This window comes from Choloepus didactylus, chromosome 8 (genome assembly GCF_015220235.1).
Source record: "Choloepus didactylus isolate mChoDid1 chromosome 8, mChoDid1.pri, whole genome shotgun sequence".
NCBI lineage: Eukaryota > Metazoa > Chordata > Mammalia > Pilosa > Megalonychidae > Choloepus > Choloepus didactylus.
In genome coordinates this window covers 111,646,155-111,672,554 of record NC_051314.1, presented here as the reverse complement: position 1 = coordinate 111,672,554, position 26,400 = coordinate 111,646,155, and the positions used below count along the sequence as shown (strand labels likewise).

Here is a 26,400-nt window from a genome sequence, read left to right as displayed (position 1 = left end):
ATTTAGAGCGGGTTTAGCCAGTGAGAAGCGGTTTTGGAGCTGGGGTGAGGGTGGCTGCGTGTTTCCGGAAGACGTGGCGGCTCTCGCCTGGGCTGCTTCCCGGCTGCATTTCTACAGATTCAGCTTCACACCCTGGGCGTCCTGAGGTGCCGCCGCCGCATCTGCTACCGCCGTTGTTCTCACCACTGCAGCCATGATCTCCTTAACGGACACCCAGAGTAAGTACCTGCTTCGGGGTCTTGCCTGCCCCTCCTTGAGCCCCACACACACCTTGCTGGGGCTCGGTCTCGCTTGCCCGCCCCTCTTCGGGTGCAATGAAAGAAGCTCCGCGTTGGGGGGGGCGGCCTGCGAGACTCGGCGAGAGCTGCCGGGACGTGGAGGGCTGCCTTGAAAGGAAGGGGCCGAACTTGCAGTTGCCGACCTGGCCTGGGAGGAGAAAAGGGTGGGGTCGGGGGATGCGCCCGAGCTGGGAAGTGGGAACTTCAGCTGATCGTCGGTCTCACTTCAGGGTCGAGCCGCGCGCTCTCCCGGGGTGAGATGGGCACTTTGTTCCTGGATGCTGCACAACAGAAAGTTTGATGCGCGGGGCCGGCAGCCTACTATTGAGGACCTTTCTGCACATGACATAGTCAGGGTCCTTTACAAGTCACTGGCTGGTTGTTTGGGAAGCGGTAATTTAAATGTCACCTGTTGTGGCTGTTTTTAAAATGTGCTTACACTTAAATATTTTGAATATTCGCCTTTGCCACTACTTGAAGCAAGCTTCTAAAAATCCCTTTTGAAACTACTTCACTTTTCTACCCGCTAGCGATTCAACAGTAATGAAAAGCCACTTTGTGTTCAGTTAAAGGATTTCATTCATTAATGTTCTATATTGTATTTTATGGCATGTTTTATTATTTGAGCATCCTCTCTCTGCCTGCTACAGAGTTGTCCAGGCCTAATTTCATCTCTAAAGTTAGCATCGTTTTCTTTTAGTATAACATTTCCAATTTTCTACCCCTTCTTGTCAATCTTAATAAATCTGTTATTTACATATCTGGTCAAGCCCTGAACTTCCTTATCTTTTGATGGTGATAAGTCTCTTTTGCTTCACTTTTCTTATTCAAGTTAACTCAGGTTTTCAAGATTTCAAGAAAGTCTATTGCACTGAAAATAGAACTTAATTTAAAATGCCCTATTTTAAAGTGGATTCTTAAGATTTAGATTCAAGCCATGGCAGACTTGCACTTAGCAAGGATTCTTAAGGTCTCCTGCAACACACTGTGAGGCTCCTTTGGCACACCAGGCTCCCCTCCCTCCTTAGGTTGAACTGAGTCTACAGTTTGTAGCTTCCTCCCCAATTAAGTGCCCATTTAAGTAACTCTATTGACTTCATCTCTTTTATCAGAGAAAAAAAATAGATATGTACAGGCTTGTTTTTTTGTGTTTTATTTTTTTTGGGGGGGGGGTCTGCTGTTAAAAAAGCAAGCAAATGAATTAAGGTATCGTCTTTCAGTTTACCACGTACTTTCATATAGGTCGTTACACTTTTTTCTTTTAAGAACCCTCTGAGGCAGAGAGGAGTATAGGAGTATATCCTTTTTACAAATTAAATGCAATGCAAAAAGATTCATTGAGTGGTCATAAGGAAAGTGACAGAAATAAGACAATCTCAGGTCTGCTGGCCCAAAAACCTTTGTTCTTTTCATTGTACCACATGGGTATCTAAGAAAACTTGATATAAACATTGAGATCCAAGAGTGATAAAATTCTTCTATAGCAAAAAGTTTCAACAGTAGATATTTATCCTATTGGATTACTATGTATTATACATTGATTTTTTTTTTCTTTTGAGGGTTTCTGTGGGTTATTCAGAGTCTATAGTCCGTATGGTACACAGTGCTCTGTTCTTCTTGATTGAAACCCAAAGTTAAGATTGCATTGTACAAGGACATTAGCAGAGTTTTATATATAAATTGCTAGAATGTATTTCTAATCCCTTACTTACTCAGAGCAAGTACTTAATATCTACATAGTTTTCCCATCTAACTGTAAAGTATTATTATTCGTCCTATCTGATATTATTAATATAAAATTGTGAATTACCTATCCTGTGTATAAAGAGTCTCTTCTGTTAAAGACTTACAGGGTTGAGTGCCTGATTTACATCCTTCCAAGAACCAGAACAATGGTGTGGTGTTGGACTATAGGCAGAATAAGAAATACTCTCAATATTGAATTGGTGGGAAGATGAAATTTTACTCTTTGTTCACTTGCCAGGTGTTTTAGGTGGGACAGTGAATTAAAACATAAAATGATTAGTGATCTCTTTGGATTTCAGATTATGTTTGTTTCTGTGTGTTTAGCTGCAGGGATTGGCCATCATTCAAAAGTGATTTGCCAAGATAATTCTGGGATTCTGATTCTTGGAAAGGGTGACCTAGCACTGATCAGAGTAGAGAGCAAATAGCAATACATGATTATTTTAAGGGATTCTATAATAGCATATCTAACCCCTCAGAGAAGAGATTTATTGAAGGGCACATTAACAGGAAGGGGTTCCCAGCTGCTGAAGGTCTTCACTTCATTATGTCACATTGCCTGAGATTCTTCTGTAGTCAGTTGAGTTAAAAAGAATTCTTTTTTATGATGTCTACTAATTTTAAAAGGGCACAGACAGAAAGGACAATGCTACCAAAAAAAAAAAAAAATTCTAAATAAGATGCAAAAATACTAACAGTGATGGCCATTGGTGATGGGATTATGCTTATGTTTCTTTATAAATAATGTCCACAATGAGATTTTAAATTAGAAAAATTAGTTTAATTAGATTGCTTTTATTAGATGAACTCTTTCTAAAAACACCTTGTGGGCAGAAGGAATGAAAGTTTGCTAATGCACTTGAGAAAGATAAATTTATTTTACTGTTTATGATTCTGGTGGACCGAGGCAGCTCTATTGTAGGGCTTTTGATAAAACAGTGCTTATGATGAATAAGTATAGGGAAGAAGATAATCTGGAGATGAGAAAAAGGCATCGAGGCCAGTTTGAATCTCCTTTGACCTCTTTAGAGTGGGACAATACTTGGCAACCACACAGCAGTGCCAGTTTTGGCAAAGATGTTGCAGAAGATTTTCCCCTGCTGGACTACATAGGATAAAGTAGTAAAAATGTTTTAGTTCCCATGTGTGATGATTTGGAACTGTATGTACCCCAGAACATCATGTTCTTAAAGCCATTCCTATGGGTGTAAACCTATTGTAAGTAGGACCTTTTGATTAGGTTATTTCAGTTAAGGTGTGGCCCAGGGTGGGTCTTAATCCTCTTGCTGGAGTCCTTTATAAGAGAATGAAATTCAAACAAAGAGAGAGAAAGCCACCGGAGCAAGAAGTTGTAAGCAAGGAAACCCAGAAGAGAAGGGAGAGACCAGCAGATACCACCATGTACCTTGCCATTTGACAGAGGAGTCCGGGATCGCTGGCAGCTGGAATTCAGGAAGAAATCCGAGAAGTCATCTCCTTGATGCCTAGATTTGGACATTTGCATGGCTTCAAAACTGTAAACTTACCAACTATTGTTTGTTAAAAGCCAAACCATTTTATGGTACCTGCTTTGAGCAGCTTAGGAAACTAAAACAGATTTTGGTACCAGAAGAGTGAAGTACTACTATTGCAAGTAGGAAGAATGTTTAAAAGGTTTTGTAACTGGGTAATGAGTAGAAGCAGGAAGAATTGTGAGGTGCTTGATAGAAAAGGCCTAGATTGCTTTGAAGAGACTGTTGGTAGAAATATGGATGCTAAAGGTAATTCCGATGAGGCCTTAGAAACGATGAAAGTGTCACTACAAACTGGAACAAAGTTGATCCTTGTTTTCAAGTGGCAAAGAACTTAACAATATTGAGTTCTGATGTCGGATGGAAGGCAGAATTTGAAAGTGACAGGCTTTGCTGAGGACATTTCCAAACTGAGTGTGTAAAGTGCTCCCTACTTTCTCCTTGCATCTTATAGTAAAATGTGAGAGAAAGGGATAAGCTGAGAAATAAACTCCTGGACACAAAGAAACCAGAAATTGATGGTCTGGGAAATTCTGGGCTTCCGGAAAGCAAGTCCCCCGAGAATAGTGCTTCATGCAAAAGTTTAACTGAACATGGAACCAATAAGCCATTTCAGTGCAAGGCAGGATTAGAGATACAGTTTTCCAGAAAGGATCTGTGAAAAGTTCTTTTGTTTAATGGTTTGGGCTCCTGGGTGCTGCATGTGAAACCAAGGTTTTTTTTGCAACATCTATACGAACGGAACCACTGCCAGCCTGGACTAAAAGGGACAGGAAAAGGACTGATTGAAGGAAAAATGACTTCAAAGGCAGAACCGTGGAAGCTGAGGTCTGAATCAAAGACATCTTGAGCCAAGAGAGCGGACCCACCCCTGTACACGGAAAGGGTGAATATGCCTCAGAGCTTCGAGAGGGGGGGCCTTCCACCCCATTGTTCAGGAAGAGTATTACCACCCCAGTGTTCTCACATGCCTGGGGGATTGTGGAGAATTTGGCTGCCATCCATACTTGAGGACGGTGGAGCCTAGAGTCTGGCCACCAACCCTGATGCTTGATGAGGTGGAGCCTGGAGTCTGGCTGCCACCCCAGTGCTTGACGAGCGTGGAGCTGAGAGCCTGGCCATCAACCCAATGCTCGAAGATGTTGGAGCCTTCACCTCAGTATTTGGGGAGAGCATGGCCCCTGCACAAGCACTTGGAAAGAGTGGGGCTGCTGCTCCTTCAGGCCTGGAAGACAAAGCATCCTCTATAGATTACTCTCAGACCTTGAGGTCTAATCAAATATGTCTTGCAGAGTTTTGAAATGTTTGGGAACTGTGATCTGGGATTTCCTTCCAATTTCTCCCTATGGAAATGGAAATGTTTATCCTATGACTGTCCCTTCTTTGTATATCAGAAGCTGCTAACTTGTTGGCTAGGCTTCACTGGTCTACAGAGGGAGGACCAGTGCCCCAAGACAGACCACACCTATAACCAATTTTGATGAGGCTTTGCACTTAGTATTGTTAATGAAATGGTTTAAAGTTTTTGGGATATTGTGATAGGAGGAATGTATTTTGCATATGGAAAGAACATGTCTTGGGGGTCCAGAGAGTAGGGTGTGGTGGTTTGAAACCATATGTACCCCAGAAAATCACTTTCTTAAAGCTAATCTATTCCTGTGATGGAAACCTACTGTAAGTAGGACCTTCTGATTACATTATTTCAGTTAAGGCACAGCTAGGGGTGGGGGTGGGAGGCATCTTAGTCCTCTTACTGGAGTCCTTTATAAGAGAATGAAATTCAAACAAAGAGAGAGAAAGCCACAGGAATAAGAAGCTAAAAGCAAGACAGCCCGAAAGAGAAGGGAGAAACCAGTAGACACCACCATATGCTTTGCCATGTGACAGATGAGTCCAGGATCACTGCTGGCTGGTCTTCAGGAAGAAAGCATCATCTTGACAATGCCTAGATTTGGACATTTTCATGGCTCCCAGACTGTAAGCTTGTAAGCAAATAAATTCCCATAGTTAAAGCCAATGCATTTCGTGGTATCTGCTTTTGAGCAGCTTAACAAACAAAAACACCATGTTATAGTCGTAAGACCATTGGCTCTAGAGCCAGACTGGATTTGAATTCTAGCCTGACTCTACACCGACACCACCATCACGCACCCTCCCCCACACACACACACACAAACATATACACACACTTTTGCTGATTCTGTGACCAAGGCAAGTTACTTAAGCTCTCTAATTCTTTGGTTACTCATATGGAACATGGGGTGGTGCTATTTTTTATCTCACAATTTTGTTAAAGGAATTATAAAATATTTATAAAGGCACTTCATTAAATGTAAAAACGTATTCAGACATTATCCTTTAACACTGCAGTCAATTTTTAATAGGTCTACTGGTATCTACTTGGTTATATTTGGTAATGAACTGATAAAGTTAAACTTGAGTTACCTAAAGAGGCATCTTCCCCCAGAAGTTCAGTGTACTCTGATATCCTTAAGTTTCATTAAAACAACCATATTTAATCCTAGAGAAAATAAAAAGATCCTGTGGGGAGCAATACGACCTAATGAATAAGTGCATGGACTTTGGATTAAGACAGACCTGGGTTCAAATGCCTAACCAGAAATGTGACTTTTGGAAAATTAGTTCACCTCCCTAAACCTCAATTTTTTCCATTTCTCAAATGATATAATGATGTCTACTTTGAAAGGCATATTGGAAGGATTAAGTTATATATGTAAAACACCTTGTAATGTCTAATTATGGTAACTTCTCAAGACATAATAGGTATATGTCCATATCATTTTCTTTCTGATGTACATACATCTCAAAATTTCTATGTAATCATTAGGATAATTGGTGTAAAGACAGAAATCAAACATATCCAAATAACTCAGGTGCCAGTGATTAAACCCTAACCTAACTAAATATGTAATAGTTATTTACTGGCATTTTACTTGTCTTTTGTCCATCTTTTCCTCCAGTAAATTATGTCTGGCACTTGAATAGTTATTTTGGTAAATTATCTTAAGGCATTAAAACATGAACATGCCAGCCTGAAATTTGCATAGGAATTTTGTGCTGTGAAATACGTTTACTGGTATATTATATAGGCAGCTACCTGAATTATTGTAGGGTAAATTTGGAAGAAAGGAATGGCTAGAATGGAAGGCAGTAATTCTTTAGAAATTGGGGAGAGAGGGATGTAGAAAAAGTTCAAGTTGATAGAGATTTTCAAGTTAACAGAACATTTTGTATGGCTACAGATATTTTTTAAATAGTTGCAACCTAGATATTAACCTTCTGGAGCCAAGGTAAAAAAAGTTAAGTAACAGATCAGAAATTAATAGTAGTGGATTAGTGTGTTTCCATAGAGTGGCCTTTGCTCTGACTCAATATCTTATGCAAAAAAAGTGTTTCTAGGTAATTTAAGAATTGGTGGGTTATTTCCTGAAAACAAAACTAAAATAATCAAGGCGGTCACTCAGTGAATTGTGCTTTATAACAGTTAAAACTCTTCAAACTAAAAAAAATAAGGACTGGAGAATGAAGTCAATAAAAGTCAATAAAATTAATTTTATAGACAAGGTGAACATAGATTCCAAAGCTTATGGTTCATCCACCACTTTATACTCAGTACCTAAAACAGTTCCTGGCCTTTAGTAGTTTACCAACAATTCTTTGTTTTTGAATGAATGAGTAAAAATATTAACCAAATTATTAACCCGAAATATTAACATTAATATTAATAGTGTTCTTTGAAACTTCAGACAGGTGATTTTAGGACTCATTAGACTAAATATATAAATGGATTCAAAATTTAGATAAATTTGTGGAAGTTAAATCCATAATAAACCATCAAGGAGATGTTAAAAGTGATGCCTAACCTTCTGAAGATTAACTTTTCAGGAGACAGCACCATGATTCTCAATATTTTTTGTTGCTGCTGTGAGAAGCGGTTATCTAATTGAGTGAATTATGTTGTGCTGACCTATTACAGCATTTCAGATGGGTTAAAAAAGAAATTAATTTTAAGAAGTAAGAGAAGGAACTGTAGATACTGTACATGTGAATAATAATCTTAGAATGTAAAAGGAGATAAACTGATAAAGAGTTAAAGGAAGCCCATATATTTATGTCTGCTGTCAGGGGTTCTGGGTGGGGCATTGCGGGATGAGGGGATAACCAAAGGTTTAGAATACTGATTCTTATCTCTTTTCTATTATGGAAATGTTTGTGAGAAGTATTCTTTCTTCTGTATAAGGATTAAAAATTTAAATTCTTATTTTAAATTTTGAGGTAATTTGCTGATGTTAATTTAATTTGTTAAATTTCTTAATGAATGTCATTATGAAGTTAACCTAAAGTGTTGGGGACTTTACTTTATGTCAAACAAAAATATATATGATAAATTTTCTTACTTAGCTTACAGGGATCTTAATGTGACTTTAATTTTTCTCTACCCGTAACCATACAATTTATATTGCAGAAATTGGAATGGGATTAACAGGATTTGGAGTGTTTTTCCTGTTCTTTGGAATGATTCTCTTTTTTGACAAAGCACTACTGGCTATTGGAAATGTGAGTTCTTAAAATAAGTATTTTAACTAAGTTTATAAAGAAATTTTAATTTCAAATGAATTATTACCTACTGTTAGATTTGGGAGAAATAATTCACTATTAAGCATATATAAAATTCCCATTACATTCTTTATTTCCATCAGGAATGAAACCTGTCAGCTTTCTGTTTAAATAAAAGGCAAACACTTAATGAGATTTTCTAACCCCAGAACTTCTCTGTTAAGTGTTTGATTTGTAATTTACAATAAATTAAAGGAAGGCTGCCTCTGAATAGGAGTTTAAAGTAGATGACTTGATAGCCCAATCTCTTGGCAAATCTGTTCAAATTTCATTCAGCAACAAAAAATAAAAGTTTTAAAACCTTTTAAAAATATACCTATATTAATAGTTGACTTGCCTGTTGTTTGTTTGGAATGTGTACTATATTTTCATGTGTGGAGTTTGTGCACTTCTAAGAGGGCACTGGAAAGTTATTGACAGATGATTAAATAGCTTTTGAAGTATATATTACCATTGGACTTTTAGTTAGAAATAGGAAAAGATAAAGGGTAACAAAATTGTTGTTCAAAGTTAATGTTGTATCGTAATGCAAACAAAATTGGTATCTCAAAATGTGAAACTTAACCATTAGGCTTAATGTATATTCATATGAAATATTTTTTGTTAAAGAAAGTTAATAAGGGAGGAAAGTACTTGGGAATAAAACATGGGAAAAAGCAAGTTTTTATAGATCACCGTTTCTTGTACACTATCTGAAACATACCATATGTCTGTTTGAGAGACACATGCTCATATTTTTATTTCCACTGCCACCAGATGTTCTGGAATTAATCAAATTATAATCTTTCCTGGACTTGCATGGTTTCTTCTTTCAACTTGGCCATGTCAGTATCTTTCCCATTCAAAGGAACTCCTGTAGTCCTTGATGAATATTTCAGAACCAGGGTTACCTTCCGGTGACATATTTAAGTATGGATTCCCTGTTTGTCATGCCTTATCTGCTTGATTAAGCCAACCCCATCCAGCTAAAACTGGGAAAACTGCAGATACAGATGCCCTTGGTAACGTCTAATTTTTCTTTGTTCCTCTTTTTGTCCGCTTAATCAAGTTAGAAGAGGAATGAGAAGAGTAGAACAGCTCTTAACCCCCTTCTTGGTTCTGCTTCTTGATTGTGCATTGTAGTTCTCTCCCTGGCTACTTGTCCATATTAAAAGCCAAACAAATGAGCTTCTTTTTTATTAGATTTAGCTTTGACCCTACTTTTTAAATGTATGCATTGTGCTTAACTACTTTTTCAATGTTGCGTTGTTTTTTTTTTCTAGGTTTTATTTGTGGCTGGCTTGGCTTTTGTTATTGGTTTAGAAAGAACATTCAGATTCTTCTTCCAAAAACATAAAATGAAAGCTACAGGATTTTTCCTGGGTGGTGTATTTGTAGTCCTTATTGGTTGGCCTTTGATAGGCATGATCTTTGAAATTTATGGATTCTTTCTCTTGTTCAGGTAAGGCAATCATTTTATTGTATTTTCTTTTCTGGTATACCAGAATGTCAGATTATTTTTACGAAGACCCATATATTTACATGGCACAAGTAAGGAGGCAATCATGTTCTTAAAAGAATTTTTATTTAGATTGAATTATTTATTACAGCTCTAGACCATTCAGTCAACTATAAAAATATTTATCAAATGTAGATGATTGCTTAAGTAAGGACACAAGTAATCTTGTAAAGTACTTGTAATAACATAAAATTTATTTTATTGGCATTTTAAGGCATTATCTTTATGTCTGATACTTTAATCAACTGAACAGTTATTGAAAAATACATAGATGGATAGATACAGCATTTTGATACATAAAACTTGATACTTCACAGATATTGGCACTTGATGGTAATTCAGTCAATGCTTATACCACTAGAAATTTCTTGTTTACACGCATGTGGGATTTTAATCAGTTAATGTTTTGCAAATTCCATTAACAAGTAAGTAAACAATAGTATGCAATGTGAGAAAATGCCTTTAAGTAAGGTTGGTATTAATTATTTCTTCATAAAATGTATATTCTGTGCCTTCTGTTTCCCAGGCATTGTATCACCCATGGGAGACATAAAAATGAATTAAGTTCCAAATTTGCTTTAGGAAATCTCTAATTTCTAATATGGAAATAGACATGTAAAAATATACATGTCTATATCCTATACAGTAGGATATAGTCATAATGCTATTAGAGAGGTATATTCAAAATATTACAAGAAAATAATTAAGGAAGAAATTAAATCCAGGGTTAGGTAAGAAATGTTTAGCTGATAAACTGGGCCTTGAGGGATAGGTCAGAATTCATCCTATAAATGAGAGAGGGAAGGACAGTTAACTAGACAGAAGGAATAGATGAACAACGAAGTATGGGGTCATGAAAGTACATCGCTTGTTCTGTGAAGAGTGAATAGTCTGATGCAGCAGGACTCTGAGATGAATGGAAGAAATGGTTGGAGATGAGACCGAAAAGAAAGTTTCGGAGACCAGATTACAATAGTTCTTAGAACGGCTTGTTAAAAGTAGTATACTTTGATTTGGGGAAGATGGCGGCATAGAGAGAAGTGGAAGACTTAGTCTCCCCCAGAACAATGCATAAATGAACAAAAAACCAGTAAATAACCTGGAATAACAGCGGGGAGACAAACGTGACTGCCCACTCATCATCCACCAACCTGAATTGGGAGGAATGCCCAAGATCACAGCATAAAATCTGTAAGTAAAACTGCGGACCCGTGCTGAGAGCAGAGAGCCTAGAGCCGAGAGCCCCTCCATCATGGAAGCCACGCCATGCACTCTCTCAGCCCAGCTCCAAGTGAGGTTTTAATATTAACTGCTCAATACAGACAGTTAATCCTCAACAAGCAGACAGAGGCTTTTGGTGACGACTGATCTCGGGAGAATCAGGGGACATATCTGTCTCAGGATGGGGAGCCCAGAGGATCGGGTGCTATCTCTGGCTGATGGGTGCACCTGGGAGTTTTTCTGTCCCTCTCTCTCCCTCTGTGGAGAAAACCTCAGCTGTTCTCAGCCCACAAGGCATTGCAGTAAAGACAGCCTCAGACATTCTGCACTCTGAAACGAACTGAGAGCGCGCCGCGGCACGGCCCGGCAGCCCACGGCTTCCCTTGAGGGACGGCGCGCACTAGTGACGTAGCACGGCATTCCCTCGGCTGAGCTCCTGGAGGATCGCGGCTGGGAAGGGGGACCTGCTCAGAGAACCCAGGGGCACTACGCCAAGTCTGGTGGTTTGTAGAGCAGTGAGAGAGAGGGTCTGGGGCTGAACTGAAATGAAGGCTTAGACTGTTGCGGCGGCCTGGAATCTCCTGGAACCAGGGGGATTTGAACATTAGAACTGCCCTTCCTCCCTGGCCACCCATACACACGCCCCACATTCAGGGCAGACGGCTCCAGCAACACACCCAAACTGAGTTCTCCAACTGAACCCACAAGAATCATTTCCCCACACACTGCGGGAACAAGGTTGTGAACTGACTTGAGGGATATAGGTGACTCACAGACGCCATCTGCTGGTTAGTTAGAGAAAGCGTACATCACCAAACTATGTCTCTGAAAAATTAGATCAATATCCTTTTTTTTGTAACAACTTGAAAGAACGCTATCAAGCAAAACAAATGCCAAGAGGCCAAAAACAACAGAAAATCTTAATGCATATAATAAAACCAGACGATATGGAGAATCCAACTCCAAACACACAAATCAAGATTTCAGAAGAAACACTCTACCTCACACAATTAATCAAAGAGCTACAATCGAGGAACGAAAACATGGGAAAGGATTTAAAGGACATCAAGAAGACCATGGCCCAGGATATAAGAACCATAAAGAAGACTCTAGAAGAGCATAAAGAAGACATTGCAAGAGTAAATAAAAAAAAGTAGAAGATCTTATGGAAATAAAAGAAACTGTTGGCCAAATTAAAAAGACTCTGGATATTCACAGTACAAGACTAGAGGAAGGTGAATAACATCTCAGTGTCCTAGAAGTCCACAGAACAGAAAATGAAAGAACAAAGAAAAGAATGGAGAAAAAAATCAAAAAAATCGAAATGGATCTCAAGGATACGATAGATAAAATAAAACTTCCAAATTTAAGACTCATTGGTGTCCCAGAAGGGGAAGAGAAGGGTAAAGGGCTAGGAAGAGTATTCAAAGAAACTATTGGGGAGAACTTCCTCAACCTTCTACACAATATAAATACACAAAGCATAAATGCCCAGCGAACTCCAAATAGAATAAATCCAAATAAACCCACTCCGAGACATATTCTGATCACACTGTCAAACACAGAAGAGAAGGAGCAAGTTCTGAAAGCACCAAGAGAAAAGCAATTCACCACATACAAAAGAAACAGCATAAGACTAAGTAGTGACTACTCAGCAGCCACCACGGAGGCAAGAAGGCAGTTTCAATAGCAACTAAAAAAATCAAGTACCTAGGAATAAACTTAACCAAAGATGTAAAAGACCTATACAAAGAAAACTACATAACTCTACCGAAAGAAATAGAAGGGGTCCTTAAAAGATGGAAAAATATTCCATGTTCATGGATAGGAAGACTAAATGTCATTAAGATGTCAATTCTACCCAAACTCATCTACAGATTCAATGCAATCCCAATCAAAATTCCAACAACCTACTTTGCAGACTTGGAAAAGCTAGTTATCAAATTTATTTGGAAAGGGAAGATGCCTCGAATTGCTAAAGACACTCTAAAAAAGAAAAACGAAGTGGGAGGACTTACACTCCCTGACTTTGAAGCTTATTATAAAGCCACAGTTGCCAAAACATCATGGTACTGGCACAAAGATAGACATATAGATCAATGGAATCGAATTGAGAATTCGGAGATAGACCCTCAGATCTATGGCCGACTGATCTTTGATAAGGCCCCCAAAGTCACAGAACTGAGTCATAATGGTCTTTTCAACAAATGGGGCTGGGAGAGTTGGATATCCATATCCAAAAGAATGAAAGAGGACCCCTACCTCACACCCTACACAAAAATTAACTCAAAATGGATCAAAGATCCCAATATAAAAGACAGTACCATAAAACTCCCTCAAATTTGAAGGAGAGCTTTGCTGGATAAAGTATTCTTGGCTGGAAATTTTTCTCACTCAGAATTTTAAATATATCGTGCCACTGCCTTCTTGCCTCCGTGGTGGCTGCTGAGTAGTCACTACTTAGTCTTATGCTGTTTCTTTTGTATGTGGTGAATTGCTTTTCTCTTGGTGCTTTCAGAACTTGCTCCTTCTCTTCTGTGTTTGACAGTGTGATCAGAATATGTCTCGGAGTGGGTTTATTTGGATTTATTCTATTTGGGGTTCGCTGAGCATTTATGATTTGTGTATTTATGTTGTTTAGAGGATTTGGGAAGTTTTCCCCAACAATTTCTTTGAATACTCTTCCTAGCCCTTTACCCTTTTCTTCCCCTTGTGGGACACCAATGAGTCTTATATTTGGACGTTTCATATTATCTATCATATCCCCGAGGTCCATTTCGATTTTTTCAATTTTTTTCCCCATTCTTTCTTTTATGCTTTCATTTTCCATTCTGTCATCTTTGAGGTCACTGATTCATTGTTCAACTTCCTCTAGTCTTGTACTATGAGTGTCCAGAATCTTTTTAATTTGGTCAACAGTTTCTTTAATTTCCATTAGATCATCCATTTTTTTATTTAGTCTTGCAATGTCTTCTTTATGCTCTTCTAGGGTCTTCTTGATTTCCTTTGTCTCCCGTACTATGGTCTCATTGTTCATCTTTAGTTCTTTGAGTAGCTGCTCTAGGTGCTGTGTCTCTTCTGAGCTTTTGATTTGGGTGCTTGGGCTTGGGTTTTCCATATCGTCTGGTTTTTTCATATGCTTTATAATTTTCTGTTGTTTTTGGCCTCGTGGCATTTGCTGAACTTGATAGGGTTCTTTTAGGATTTGTAGACCAATTGAAGTCCTTATCTCTAATTTATCAGATCTACAGCTTCGTGGAGTACACTTTCTCTAACTAACCAGCAGGTGGCGTCCACGAGCCACCTGTTCTCCACAAGCCAGTTCTCCCCTGCTTAGCCTTTTTGGTGAGTGGGGGAGTGAGTCTTGTGGGGTCCAATTGGTGTACCAAGCTTGCGTGTGTAGTTGGTGTTGCCTGCCCTGTATATGGGGCGTGTTTCTGGGCAGTCAGGTGGGGGGGGGGTGGCTCTAACAATCAAATCTCCCTGGTGATCCTAGAGTTTTAAAGCTGCTGCAATAGTCTAATCCTTCAGTTCAGTCCTGCCACAGTTTGTCTCTGCCACTGACCCACAAGTCCTTGGTATTGGCGTATGGCTCCTGAGACTTGCAAGTGGGCCCCTCTTCCAGGCCATGCACCCCGGGTCCTCTGTTGAGGGATGACTGTGCTGTGTCACAGGTGAGTGCCGTCCCCCCAGGGCAGTTCTGGGCTGCTGGGCTGTGTAGGGAGGCTCCCAGTCTGCTGAAATGATGGCTGAATGGGGCTTTGTTAATTCACACTGCTCTACCTTCCCAACTCTGGGACAATCAGCTGAGGTTGCAGGGAAGGCTAATGTCCACGCCCAGTTTTGTGGTGTGTGCCTGTTATTTGAAGAACTTCTGTCACACTGGGTTGTCTGGGGCAGTTCTGGGCTATGGGGCTGGCGATGGGCAGGAGTGTTTCCTGTCCACCAGGATGATGGCTGTGAGCGGACACCCCCCTTTTCTTGGGAAGTTGTGGTGTTTAGTGAATTTTCTCAGCCACTGGATTATTGCGTTTTGTCTCAGAGCTCTCCTAGTTCTGCTCTTGACTTGACCTGCCCAAATTGCAAGTCTTTGAAGCTTTCTGTATTGGGCTTCTTAGAGTAATTGTTTTAGAAAAAGAAAAAAGGATTAAAAAAAAAAAAAAAAAAAAAAAAAAAGGGCCCTCCTCAGAGATCTAATGGGTTATTGAAATGCTAAGAGACAAAGCAACCAGGGCCATTAAGGAAAGGTCCACAGGGCAGAGAGATCAGCTTTTCTTCGGGATTTGCATATGCGCCTCAGGGCCCTTCCCCTTTCTGTGTTCACCAGAACTCCAAAAATCCTCCGCTTTTATTTTGGAGTTTTTCGTGTTGTTTTTTTTTTTCTCTATGCCTGTCTCCTCTCTGCTGGGCTGGCTGCTCTCAGATTCTCTGGTGTCTGGTCTCAGTCTATCTATGGTTGGAGTTTGGATCAGTAGAATGAGATTCCGATAAGGGCTGCCACTGCAGTTCTCCCTTCTCCTTCCTGGAGCTGACAGCCCCTCCTCCCACGGGACTGAGCCTGGCAGGGAGGGGCGCGGGTCCCCTGGCCGCAAAAACTTACAGATTTCGCTGATCTCAGCAGTTCCACGTTTTCATGAGTGTTGTATGAAGTATGCCCAAAGTCAGATTGCTCTGTGGTGTCCAGTCCACGCAGTTCCTGGCTTTCTACCTATTTTCCTGGAGGAGTAACTAAAACATACAGCTCACCAGTCTGCCATCTTGCCCCGCCTCTCTCATTAGGGTTTTAACTGAGTGGAGCAGTTCCTTGTAATAACAATTGTATAATAAGGAAATAAAACTCTTTTAACTTAAGGTGTATTCAGTTTAAATGGTTATGTATTTTTAATTTGTCAAGAATAAGAAACAACTTTGTACATTTGAAGATTTTTTTTCAGCTGCTTGTTTTCTTCAGTCTCATAATATGGAACTTAACCCTTACCAAAAATAGAAGTTGGCATAAAACTTTCTAGCATACTTTTTTTTAATGAATGATGGTGGCCTAAAACTTAATGTTTTTATAAAATATTTTATAATATTGTTTTGTGGATAATTGGAATAAAAGTTCTCATTGAATGCAAAAAAAAAATCTTGCTTTTTATTTAACTTTTCTTTTATTCCATATATTTTCATTTCTTGCAGATTCTTGTTTGAATCTTACAGCTTAATTCCTGAATTCTCTCCATTATTATATTTTCATCCCTTAAGACTCACAAAAAATTTACTCCCTATGCATTTTTTTAATAAGCTATTTCCTAGTCTTCCTATTTAGAGGTGTCTTAATTTTAAACTAGTTAGAGGCTGTGAAACTTCTGTAGCCTTGTATTTAGACAAAAAAATGACACTTAATTTAAGGATAATAATATCCATCTTTTAGGCAGTCATGACTGTTAGTGTTACTAAGTGTTGTCACTTAGTAAATTTCCAGTAAATGATAGCCATTGTTATTTTCATGGTTATACCCACTAGTTCTCTCCTGCCCTTTAGTTTTGATCAGTTTCACCCCACCCAACTCTCCAGATAACTGATAACGTAAGCATACAACATAGCTAGACCTCATTGTGCTGTTCTCATGTTTTTACTAATAATTACCAAATTTTTGGATTATATTATTAACACTCATAATTCTGAGTTTAAAGTCTCTAAAATATTCAACATATTAACAGGATCTTTACTTTTCACTTACTTACCGATTGGTTTTGGTGATAGAGAATGTAAAAGTTCTGAGAACCTTTCTTTTTCTTCCCCCAGGGGTTTCTTTCCTGTGGTAGTTGGCTTTATTAGAAGAGTGCCAGTCCTTGGATCCCTCTTGAATTTACCTGGAATTAGATCAGTAAGTAATCATGTAGTTAGTAATACATTTTTAAAACCACTAAATAAACACAAAATTTTTGATGCTTTTTGCTTACAGAAATTTTAAGTCATTGATATTTGATTGAATGATTGATAAGTTTTTGACTGTGATATAAATGCTTGCATCACATAGATCATGGTTTTCATGAACAGCAGAGAAAATAATATTGCTAAACTTATTAAGCCTGAAATTTTGTTTCACTGTATCCATTTTTAATATTGTTCTATAATTTTAAATGTTACTCAGATTGATATAGTATGTTTCCTTTCTCTTTGAGGCTTCAAGGCATTTTTCAGTTAACTTTCATATGATCTCTAATTTAAGAAAAATAACATTAAAAGGACAACATTATTCCTTGCAAGTATTTCCTTCTCAGACTGCATTGCCAAATGGGGTGAATTAAGACAATAAAATAAAGCATTACCATGCAGGGAAGCATGATATGATTCTGTTACTAGTTCTGTCCACAACTTGTACAGTGTCAAATCTGCTTCTCCAGAGTGGGCCTCAGTTTCCACCCTGAAAAAATAGTGGGAGTCATATCAGGTCATTGATAAATGCAAAAGAGAACACTTTAAAAATTGACAAGTGAAGTTTCTTCCCTGCATTCAAAATTCATTCAGCAAATGTTTGATACAAAACTACTGGTTTGAAGGCTGTCACCTCTTAAAGAGCTCAGGTCTTCGAGGATTCAACTTACTAACATTACTTATTCAGAAAAAGCTGTCCTGACTCCCATGCTTCTATAGCATTCCCTGTGCACATTTCTCTCATAGCAGTCACCTCTGTTTTTAACATCAAGAGAAAGGCCTACACGTGATATATATATAAAGTCCTTGAGGGCAAAGACAGACTATATTTTAGTCATTGTTCTGTCCCCAGTGCCTGGCACAATGCCTGACACATAATAAACACTCAGAACATCTTTGCTGAATGAATGAATGAATGATTGCATTTCGTTGACCTCAGGGAAATCAGCTGATTTCAAGACAACTCCAGCTGACTTTCTTTTAGCCTGAATCCTTAATTTCAAAACTAAGCTAAATCCTTTTCATTTCAAAAGAATTTGGATAATCTGGAATTCAGCTGAGCTGGGGACAATCCTGTTGGCTGTAAATCTGACCTAGGTGCTTTTTCTTCCTTGCATCAATTTCGTAGTTCCAGGTCTATTCTGAAGAACTAGGATAAACTGACCTTAAAGACAAATTTAAAAGACCATAAGTTCTAATTAGGTGTCAGGGAATCCATCAACTCCCTAAAGTTGTTTACAGATTTTTGTAGATCTTTCTAGAGAGAAGGCCTGTAGCATTTATTGAATTCTCAAAGAGCTAAAAGATGGCCTACCCATAGAAGAATAAGTGCCACTAAAAGTCTAATTCCATTTCCATCACCAGGTCAATTTTGGAATCAGAACCTTATAGCCAAGGCAACCTAGAGATATTTCAAGTTACCCTTGGAGAGAGAATGTTATACTTGCTCTCTTCTTAAATTCACCTTAAAATTCTAATGAATCCATGAATACATTGAGCATCTTTGAGTTTAGATGTGTCAGCCATCTATTTGTGATAATATGGTGTTGGAATCTAGGCTTATAGGGGTAAGTCCTGATTTCAGTTACATTAATCTCCAGTCTCACACAGTTGTCAGTGTTGTTTGTACTTAGGATGTTAACTTTACTGAAATCTCTAGTTATATAGTTGTAATCATTATTTATATCCTTACTTTAAGGATTCTCTAGTATTTATATAAATGGACACCCAGTATATAGATTATGTTTCCTATCATTCCTTCATTATAACAAATGCATAAGTAAAAATGTGAATAGTGAAATGAAAAAAGCAGTTAAATGAATGCTAGATTTTGATAGTATTATAACCACTTGTGATACATAACTTTTAATATCTCCACTAATTATACACTTTTGTTTCAATCTTTGAATCACCATCTGGAATGCTGAAGAAAGCCAAACTGCTTTATATTTGGGGTGGAGTAACCAAAGTAGATAACCACTTACTTTAATGTGTGTTAAAATTTATATTCAGTAATTATAAATTTATGCTTGTATCATTAAATCTTATTTTTAATGTTGTTGCCATTTTCAGTCTGAAGTCCAGAAAACACATTTAAAGTATTTTTAGTCACTAGCTGTTGTTAATTATTGAACTTAATGGAGTTAAATCTGTTTATTCAAAGACCACATAGGCCCAGAAGAGATCCACAGTAATGGTCAGTTGAAATATCTTATTGGGTTCATTAATGCATGAATGGCTGACATTTCAGCTTTTTATTTTTTTTTATTTTTTTTGTTAAGCTAGCAGTGTTAACCTCATTTTATCCAATTTATTTATTCATTGTGTTGCATTTTTCATGTTGCACTCAGAAGTTCATATGTACAATATGTCATGTAAAACGACTTTTAGAAAAAAAAAAGTGTGATTTTATAAACATTTATGTTGTCAGAAGATGGTGGTGAGTAATACCAGATTAATCATTGTCGGTCATACCTTAAATTTCTACAAATCTTGTAAAGCTGGAGTTTTTGATCAACATTTTAAATGTTGATATAATGTATAAAACCAATGGCTTTTTTTAATTGTTTTTTTTTCTCCTTACAGTTTGTAGATAAAGTTGGAGAAAGCAACAATATGGTATAACAACAAGTGAACTGAAGACTCATTTAAAATATTGTATTATTTATAAAATCCTTTGAAGAAAATTCAGCACAAAATTAAATTACATGAAATAGCTTGTAATGCTCTTTCCAGAAGTTTAAAGCGTATAGCCTACAAAGTATCAACAGTAGTTAGCAAGGAAGCAATGAAAACAGGCTTCTAATCAAGTGATCTAAGAAGTCATCAAGCAAACTGAAGGAGGTGAAATGTTACAACCTTTATCGAAACTCTTGAAGGCTATTTTTATTGTTTTTTCCTACAATGTGTGAACTATAGCCATCCTTAGAGAACTGTGGTGCCTGTCCCTTTACTTTTTATTTTGAAAGTGCAGGAGCATCCACACACAAAATTTGCTTTTCAGAAATGCCCACTACAATGGCAAAAATACTTCCAGTTGCACTGTGTCTCTGAAAGTGATGCATGAGATAAATTGGATTATGTCTTTTTTATATATTAAAACCAAGGGAAACCCAGTTTTGATGTATGAATTACTTTTTTTATAAATGTGGTTACAATAAAACTTTTGTTGTTCTTCTGAATCTTAATATTGTACTGTTGATCTTAGCCAAAAGGTCGAGAAACAATGAATCTGAATATTTTAAAGCCAGATGAAAATTGAACTACGTATTCTTTGTTGGAATATGCAAAAGTCATTCTTTACTAATTTAATTTATTTGTATCTAAATTACAGCTTACTAAGCACTTTTTTGGTCAGCAACATACTCTGAAAATACTCATACTTCTGAGGAGTTTGAACTCCTAAGTATCTGTCCATATTCATTACATCTAAGCATTTAACAAAAAGCACTCTTGACCATGAAGTTGTCTATTACATAGCTTGTCTCATTGAATAGTCTTTTATTTCAGGTCCTAAGTGGTACAAAACCAAATGTATCTGCCCACATCATGGTGTAGTTTTTCTTTCTTGCTTTTTTCCCTTTTTTTACAAATTTTAATAGCAGTTTTTTATTTTGCTTTTCATAAATTAAAATAACTATTGGTAATGCTTACTTTAAGACGTGAAATGTTAAAGGTTAAGTTCATGACTTTTTCAGGACTTCATATAAGCTGAACTTTCCCTGTTCAGCTTTTTCATAACAAAATTTAATACGCATGACATGCTTCCTGTGAGCACTCTTCATCTTCAGTTTTGGAGAAAATATCTTAGATCACATGCTATAGTTATTTTACTGTAATTAAACTGGCTACAGTTTCTTAAAAACATGACACTAAAAATAATGATGTATTGTCTTTTCTCCTGTTGCTACTTGACAGCAGTAGGAAACAACAGTTGTTTCTTCTTTAGCAGTTTTCCAAGGTGGCAGCTTTTGTGGTAGATGTAGGAACACAGTTTAACAGCCACAGTACTATTTATTTACCACTAATGATCGTGCTATTTACTTTTTTAACAGTTACAAAGGTTTTTAATGCATAAAATCATAATTGAAATTTATGGTTTGTATTTGTAAACATGTCTACAAAACATTACAACTTATGTTATTTTTAAGTGAAATCTGTTGATGCATAGAGAACTCCCAGCCTTGCTCATGTAAAGAAGGAAAGATTGGTATATAGTCTAATGGTTCAGTCTTGTGGATTGCTGTCTTTTTGGTACTGGCATTTTACTTATGATATAATCTGTGAAAATTGGCATCGACAAATGGAGATTCCTACCTCAGTAGCTCATGGAATTATAAGAGACTTAGTGTTGTGTCTGATGTTCTTCAAAAAAGTAGTTTCATCCTCACTTGGAGAGTGTCAAATATATATATATATATTAGGTATTGATTTACATAAGGTGCCCTGTAGGACTCTGTTATACATATTTTTGACCCATATCATTTACAGTGGCTAAATAATCCCATCTTTTTAGTGTAAGAAAAGTATCTGTTAATGTATGGAACTTCTGTATTATTTAACTCCTTTGTAGACATGAATTTCTATCAAACGTTCTTTGCACTGTGACAGAGATCCCTTTTTCAACAATCTTATTTCAGAAAGCACTGCTTTTGGACAAAAGCATGGAAAGCATTTGATAATCTCCCAGTCCTTAGTAAGACTGAGAGTCTGAAGTCCAGTTAATAATCAGATGTGAGTTTGGGACTGCTTGGCAGCATTGTGTATTTTTTATTCAGCACCATTGATGAAGTTGTCTTTTTAAACATACTAGTCTTCTGACAGAAAGCACTGTACATCATATTGTCTCTTCCTTTCCAAAATCACCTTCTGTCTGTGACAAAAGCATACTTTATTTCTATAAAGATGGAGGGAAAGGTCTAATACTACTTAGCCTTAAGTGTATCTGTCATTGTTCAAATGTATTTTTTGTAACAGAAACATATTTGGAATGTTTTTCTTTTTCCCTTGTAAATTGTAATTCCTGAAATACTGCTGCTTTAAAAAGTCTCAAGATCAGATTATATGATCTAACAATTGAATATTGTAAATACACTTGTCTTACCTCTCAATAAAGGGTACTTTTCTATTAATTGATGGTCGAGGGTATCTTTATTATGAAATTCTAACATTTAACATTACAGAATAACCCCCTTCATTTTTAAAAAAAAAGCTTTATATGCAATTTGCTTCTTTTTTTATAAAGTGCTCATCACATCTTTCACTTCCAAATTGTTTAAATTTAATTGTAAATTAAAATATACTACAAGTAAACAAGAAAACTTTTAGGTTTGAAAACTGTGTAAAAGGAGTAAGTCACTTGGTTTGGGCACTGTGCTATTAAAAAAAAAATCCGACTCTCATGTTTGGTTATTCTGATATTTTCTGGGGACCTCCTGAGGACTAAAATGCTGAGTTTGGGAGACCCAGGAGAATAAAATGCAGCACCTGCCAATGAGGAGTTCATAGTTTTAACATTACTCATAAATGCTTAACCTTATTTCTAAATAACTCACTCTCAATTATACCACAGATACATGTGGTAGAATAATTTGTGGTCCAGACATCCTAACCTTTTCTTCCAATCAGGAGTGAGTAGGGCTGTTGAGCCTTCAGCTTTGTAATTGATTTGCATTTTCAAAAGGTGTCTTTGCAACCTTTTTTAGGTTCTAAAGAATTGGGGTAGCTGGTGGTGGATACCTGAAACTATTAAACTACAACCCAGAACCCATGAATCTCGAAGACAGTTGTATAAAAATGTAGCTTATGAGGGGTGACAGTGGGATTGGGAATGCCATAAGGACCAAACTCCACTTTGTCTAGTTTATGGATGGATGTGTAGAAAAGTAGGGGAAGCAAACAAACAGACAAAGGTACCCAGTGTTCTTTTTTACTTCAATTGCTCTTTTTCACTCTAATTATTATTCTTGTTATTTTTGTGTGTGTGCTAATGAAGGTGTCAGGGATTGATTTAGGTGATGAATGTACAACTATGTAATGGTACTGTAAACAATCGAAAGTACAATTTGTTTTGTATGACTGCGTGGTATGTGAATATATCTCAATAAAATGATGATTAAAAAAAAAAAAAAAAAAGGTGTCTTTGGAGGGAAAATGACATTAGCTTTAACTGTAGGAGTTTTGTTCCCAGATGTGATTTATTTTGCAACTTTTGCTTTTTATTTTCGTTTTTGCAGGAAGAGAATTTTTCATCTTAATGTAAGCCTAGGGATTCAGAACTGCCACTGCTATTTGTGTATCCATAGGCTTGCTATGAAATTGCTATTGCTACAGGCAGTTGGGATGGTTTTCTGAAAACTCCTATGATTGCTACCATTGATTGCAAACATTAAAAAAAAAAAAAAGTGGTCAGTGAATTTAGAAACTAGGGAAGAAAACGCTTAATTATTTTTTCTCAAAATGGAAAGAATATATAATATTTAGATATTTGAGACCTAGATAAAGCCACTTAACATCAAGTGTTTTGATTGTAAGTTTTGGTAAGGCCAAGAAATTACTGGCCATGTCTACCACTTAGGTATTCATATACCTAAGTGTTTGTTGAATTCAATAATTCAGCAAATACGACTATTGTTTTGACCATTATCAGGTGAACTAGAAGGCTTAAATCTATTAGTAAATATCCAGTGTATTCATTCTGTACTGAAAACCTGCATCCTCTGCCTTTCCACCACCTGTCTCCATGAAGGTTGGACACAGAGGTAGCCCATATGACCTGACACATCCCAAATCCTTCGTCGACTGATTGACATACTTTTCCACAACATTTTCTTTACTCAGCTCTCAAGACTCAATTGAAATGTCACCTCGATCATGTCTTTCCTGACCTCACTAGGCCAAAATAGCTGGTCCTTCCTCACCATCTCACAGAACTTCACACTCATTTTGTAGTTATTTGGTTATGAGACTGTCTTCCTCTGGAAAATGGGTTCTTAAGGTTTGTGATCTGTTCTTTGTAATGTTTATGTCTCTAGTTCCTTCATTTAGTAGATGCTCCATAAATGTTGGTTGGATGAGTGAAAATTAATTCTAACAGTTCTTCTGGTGCCTTCCTACTGATCACCTCTTGTGTGTTCAAGCCAGCCAGCAGGTTTTCATCATCCATAAAGAAGAGCCGTGATCTGGCTACAGCTGAAGTCTCTGCCTTTCTGCTTAGCCTTCCTTATAACCTGAGATACTTTGACTTTACTGTGCCCTGCACCTTGTGAATGGAGAGAAGAGGAATTATAGATAAAGCGAGGACTGCCTGGAGAATGGCTGCCTTTCTTCACTAGAAAAGGCTGGTTGCTGGGGAGACCAAGCCACTACTTCTAAAGTTTTGAGACTAATGTGAATCACTAATTGTCAGTTTTCTTTCTTTGTAATATGAATTGAAAACCAAGAGGGTTTTTTGTTTTTGTTTTTTCCTTTTTCAAGATTGAGGCTCTGTTTATAATTGGAGATGCTAATATGAAGAACTACCCCAGGGAAAAAATAATTATGAGGTAAACTTATTTCTTAAGTGAAAAAAGCCAGAAATAATACCCAGCAACAAGAGGGGTCGCCTGCAGAATGATCTCTTAACATCTGTGAAATAGTGGTGATCATCATAGGTAATGCAAATCTCTGAAGAAGAGGCTTCTTTTTGGTGTTTGTGATCCTCAGGCAGTTGTGTGTCTTGTGGCCTTTGGTGATAAAACCCAACTCTACCATTTAGTGTTATGTCAAGTCAAATTCTCTGAGTTTGCTCATAAGTGAAATCTAAATAATACTACACAACTTTGTTGTGAAGATGATGGAAATAAAATAAAATATAAAAAGTGTTGTGCGAGTATTATTGTCCTCGTGTGCATTTCCTGGCCCACAGACCTAGGTTGGAAGTAGAACCCCATCTAACTATTTGATGATGATCCATGGCAATATCTAGTATTCAATCAAATTAAAATCGCAGATTTATTGCATCTTCATATTTCTGAGCTACCAACTCTTTTAAGACAACATTTCTAAAGAGCAATCTGTGTTAGTATTTTGATGCTGTCTTCTTTATCCAAGCCTTTCTACAGTATTTGCCCTGCATCTTTGTGCTGCTCTTTCAATAACATGCACTAGCACACCATAAGCAGCTATGTACTTTGAGTGCTCGTTTTGGAAATGAGTGTTAAAATATTCTAATCCAGGTAAAATTGTGAAGTAGGTGAACTTTAGTCTTTCTGCCTTCCTTTATCAACCCCCAAGTCCCTGGATAGTACTCTTTATTCTCCCCAGAAGACCAAAAGCTTTATCTCTCTTCACTCCCTTAAATATAGTTCTCTACGAACCATCTGAAAGATTTTATAAACAGATGAGGATTATAATAACTCTTCCAGGGTGTGGGTTCAGTAGGAATCAAAACCTTTAGTAAAAAGAATAAGAATCAGTCTTACGTATGTGATAGCCAATTGTCCCAGCACCATTTGTTGAAAAACTATTCTTTCCCTCATTGAATTGTCATGGAATTCTTGTAAAAAATTAACCGACTAGAGGTGGGGCAAGATGGCAGACTGGTGAGCTGTATGTTTTAGTTACTCCTCCAGGAAAGTAGGTAGAAAGCCAGGAACTGCGTGGACTGGACACCACAGAGCAATCTGACTTTGGGCATACTACATACAACACTCATGAAAACGTGGAACTGCTGAGATCAGCAAAATCTGTAAGTTTTTGCAGCCAGGGGACCCGCGCCCCTCCCTGCCAGGCTCAGTCCCGTGGGAGGAGGGGCTGTCAGCTCCAGGAAGGAGAAGGGAGAACTGCAGTGGCAGCCCTTATCGGAATCTCATTCTACTGATCCAAACTCCAACCATAGATAGACTGAGACCAGACACCAGAGAATCTGAGAGCAGCCAGCCCAGCAGAGAGGAGACAGGCATAGAGAAAAAAAAAACAACACGAAAAACTCCAAAATAAAAGCGGAGGATTTTTGGAGTTCTGGTGAACATAGAAAAGGGAAGAGCAGAGCTCAGGCCTGAGCTCAGGCCCTGAGGCGCATATGCAAATCCCGAAGAAAAGCTGATCTCTCTGCCCTGTGGACCTTTCCTTAATGGCCCTGGTTGCTTTGTCTCTTAGCATTTCAATAACCCATTAGATCTCTGAGGAGGGCCCTTTTTTTTTTTTTTTTTTTTAATCCTTTTTTCTTTTTCTAAAACAATTACTCTAAGAAGCCCAATACAGAAAGCTTCAAAGACTTGCAATTTGGGCAGGTCAAGTCAAGAGCAGAACTAGGAGAGCTCTGAGACAAAACGCAATAATCCAGTGGCTGAGAAAATTCACTAAACACCACAACTTCCCAAGAAAAGGGGGGTGTCCACTCACAGCCATCATCCTGGTGGACAGGAAACACTCCTGCCCATCGCCAGCCCCATAGCCCAGAACTGCCCCAGACAACCCAGTGTGACGGAAGTGCTTCAAATAACAGGCACACACCACAAAACTGGGCGTGGACATTAGCCTTCCCTGCAACCTCAGCTGATTGTCCCAGAGTTGGGAAGGTAGAGGAGTGTGAATTAACAAAGCCCCA

At 37.7% G+C, this 26,400-nt stretch overlaps 1 protein-coding gene across 1 annotated transcript; it reads left to right on the top strand.

Annotated features, from left to right (window-relative positions):
• The first annotated feature begins 60 nt into the window (after nucleotides 1-60).
• On the top strand, nucleotides 61-21,943 carry GOLT1B (golgi transport 1B). Its single transcript, XM_037845088.1, has 5 exons — nucleotides 61-218; nucleotides 8,022-8,113; nucleotides 9,436-9,614; nucleotides 16,680-16,761; nucleotides 19,398-21,943. The coding sequence occupies exons 1-5, from the start codon at nucleotides 194-196 to the stop codon at nucleotides 19,434-19,436; spliced, it is 417 nt and encodes a 138-aa protein (XP_037701016.1). The 5' UTR covers nucleotides 61-193; the 3' UTR covers nucleotides 19,437-21,943.
• Nucleotides 21,944-26,400: the final 4,457 nt, after the last annotated feature.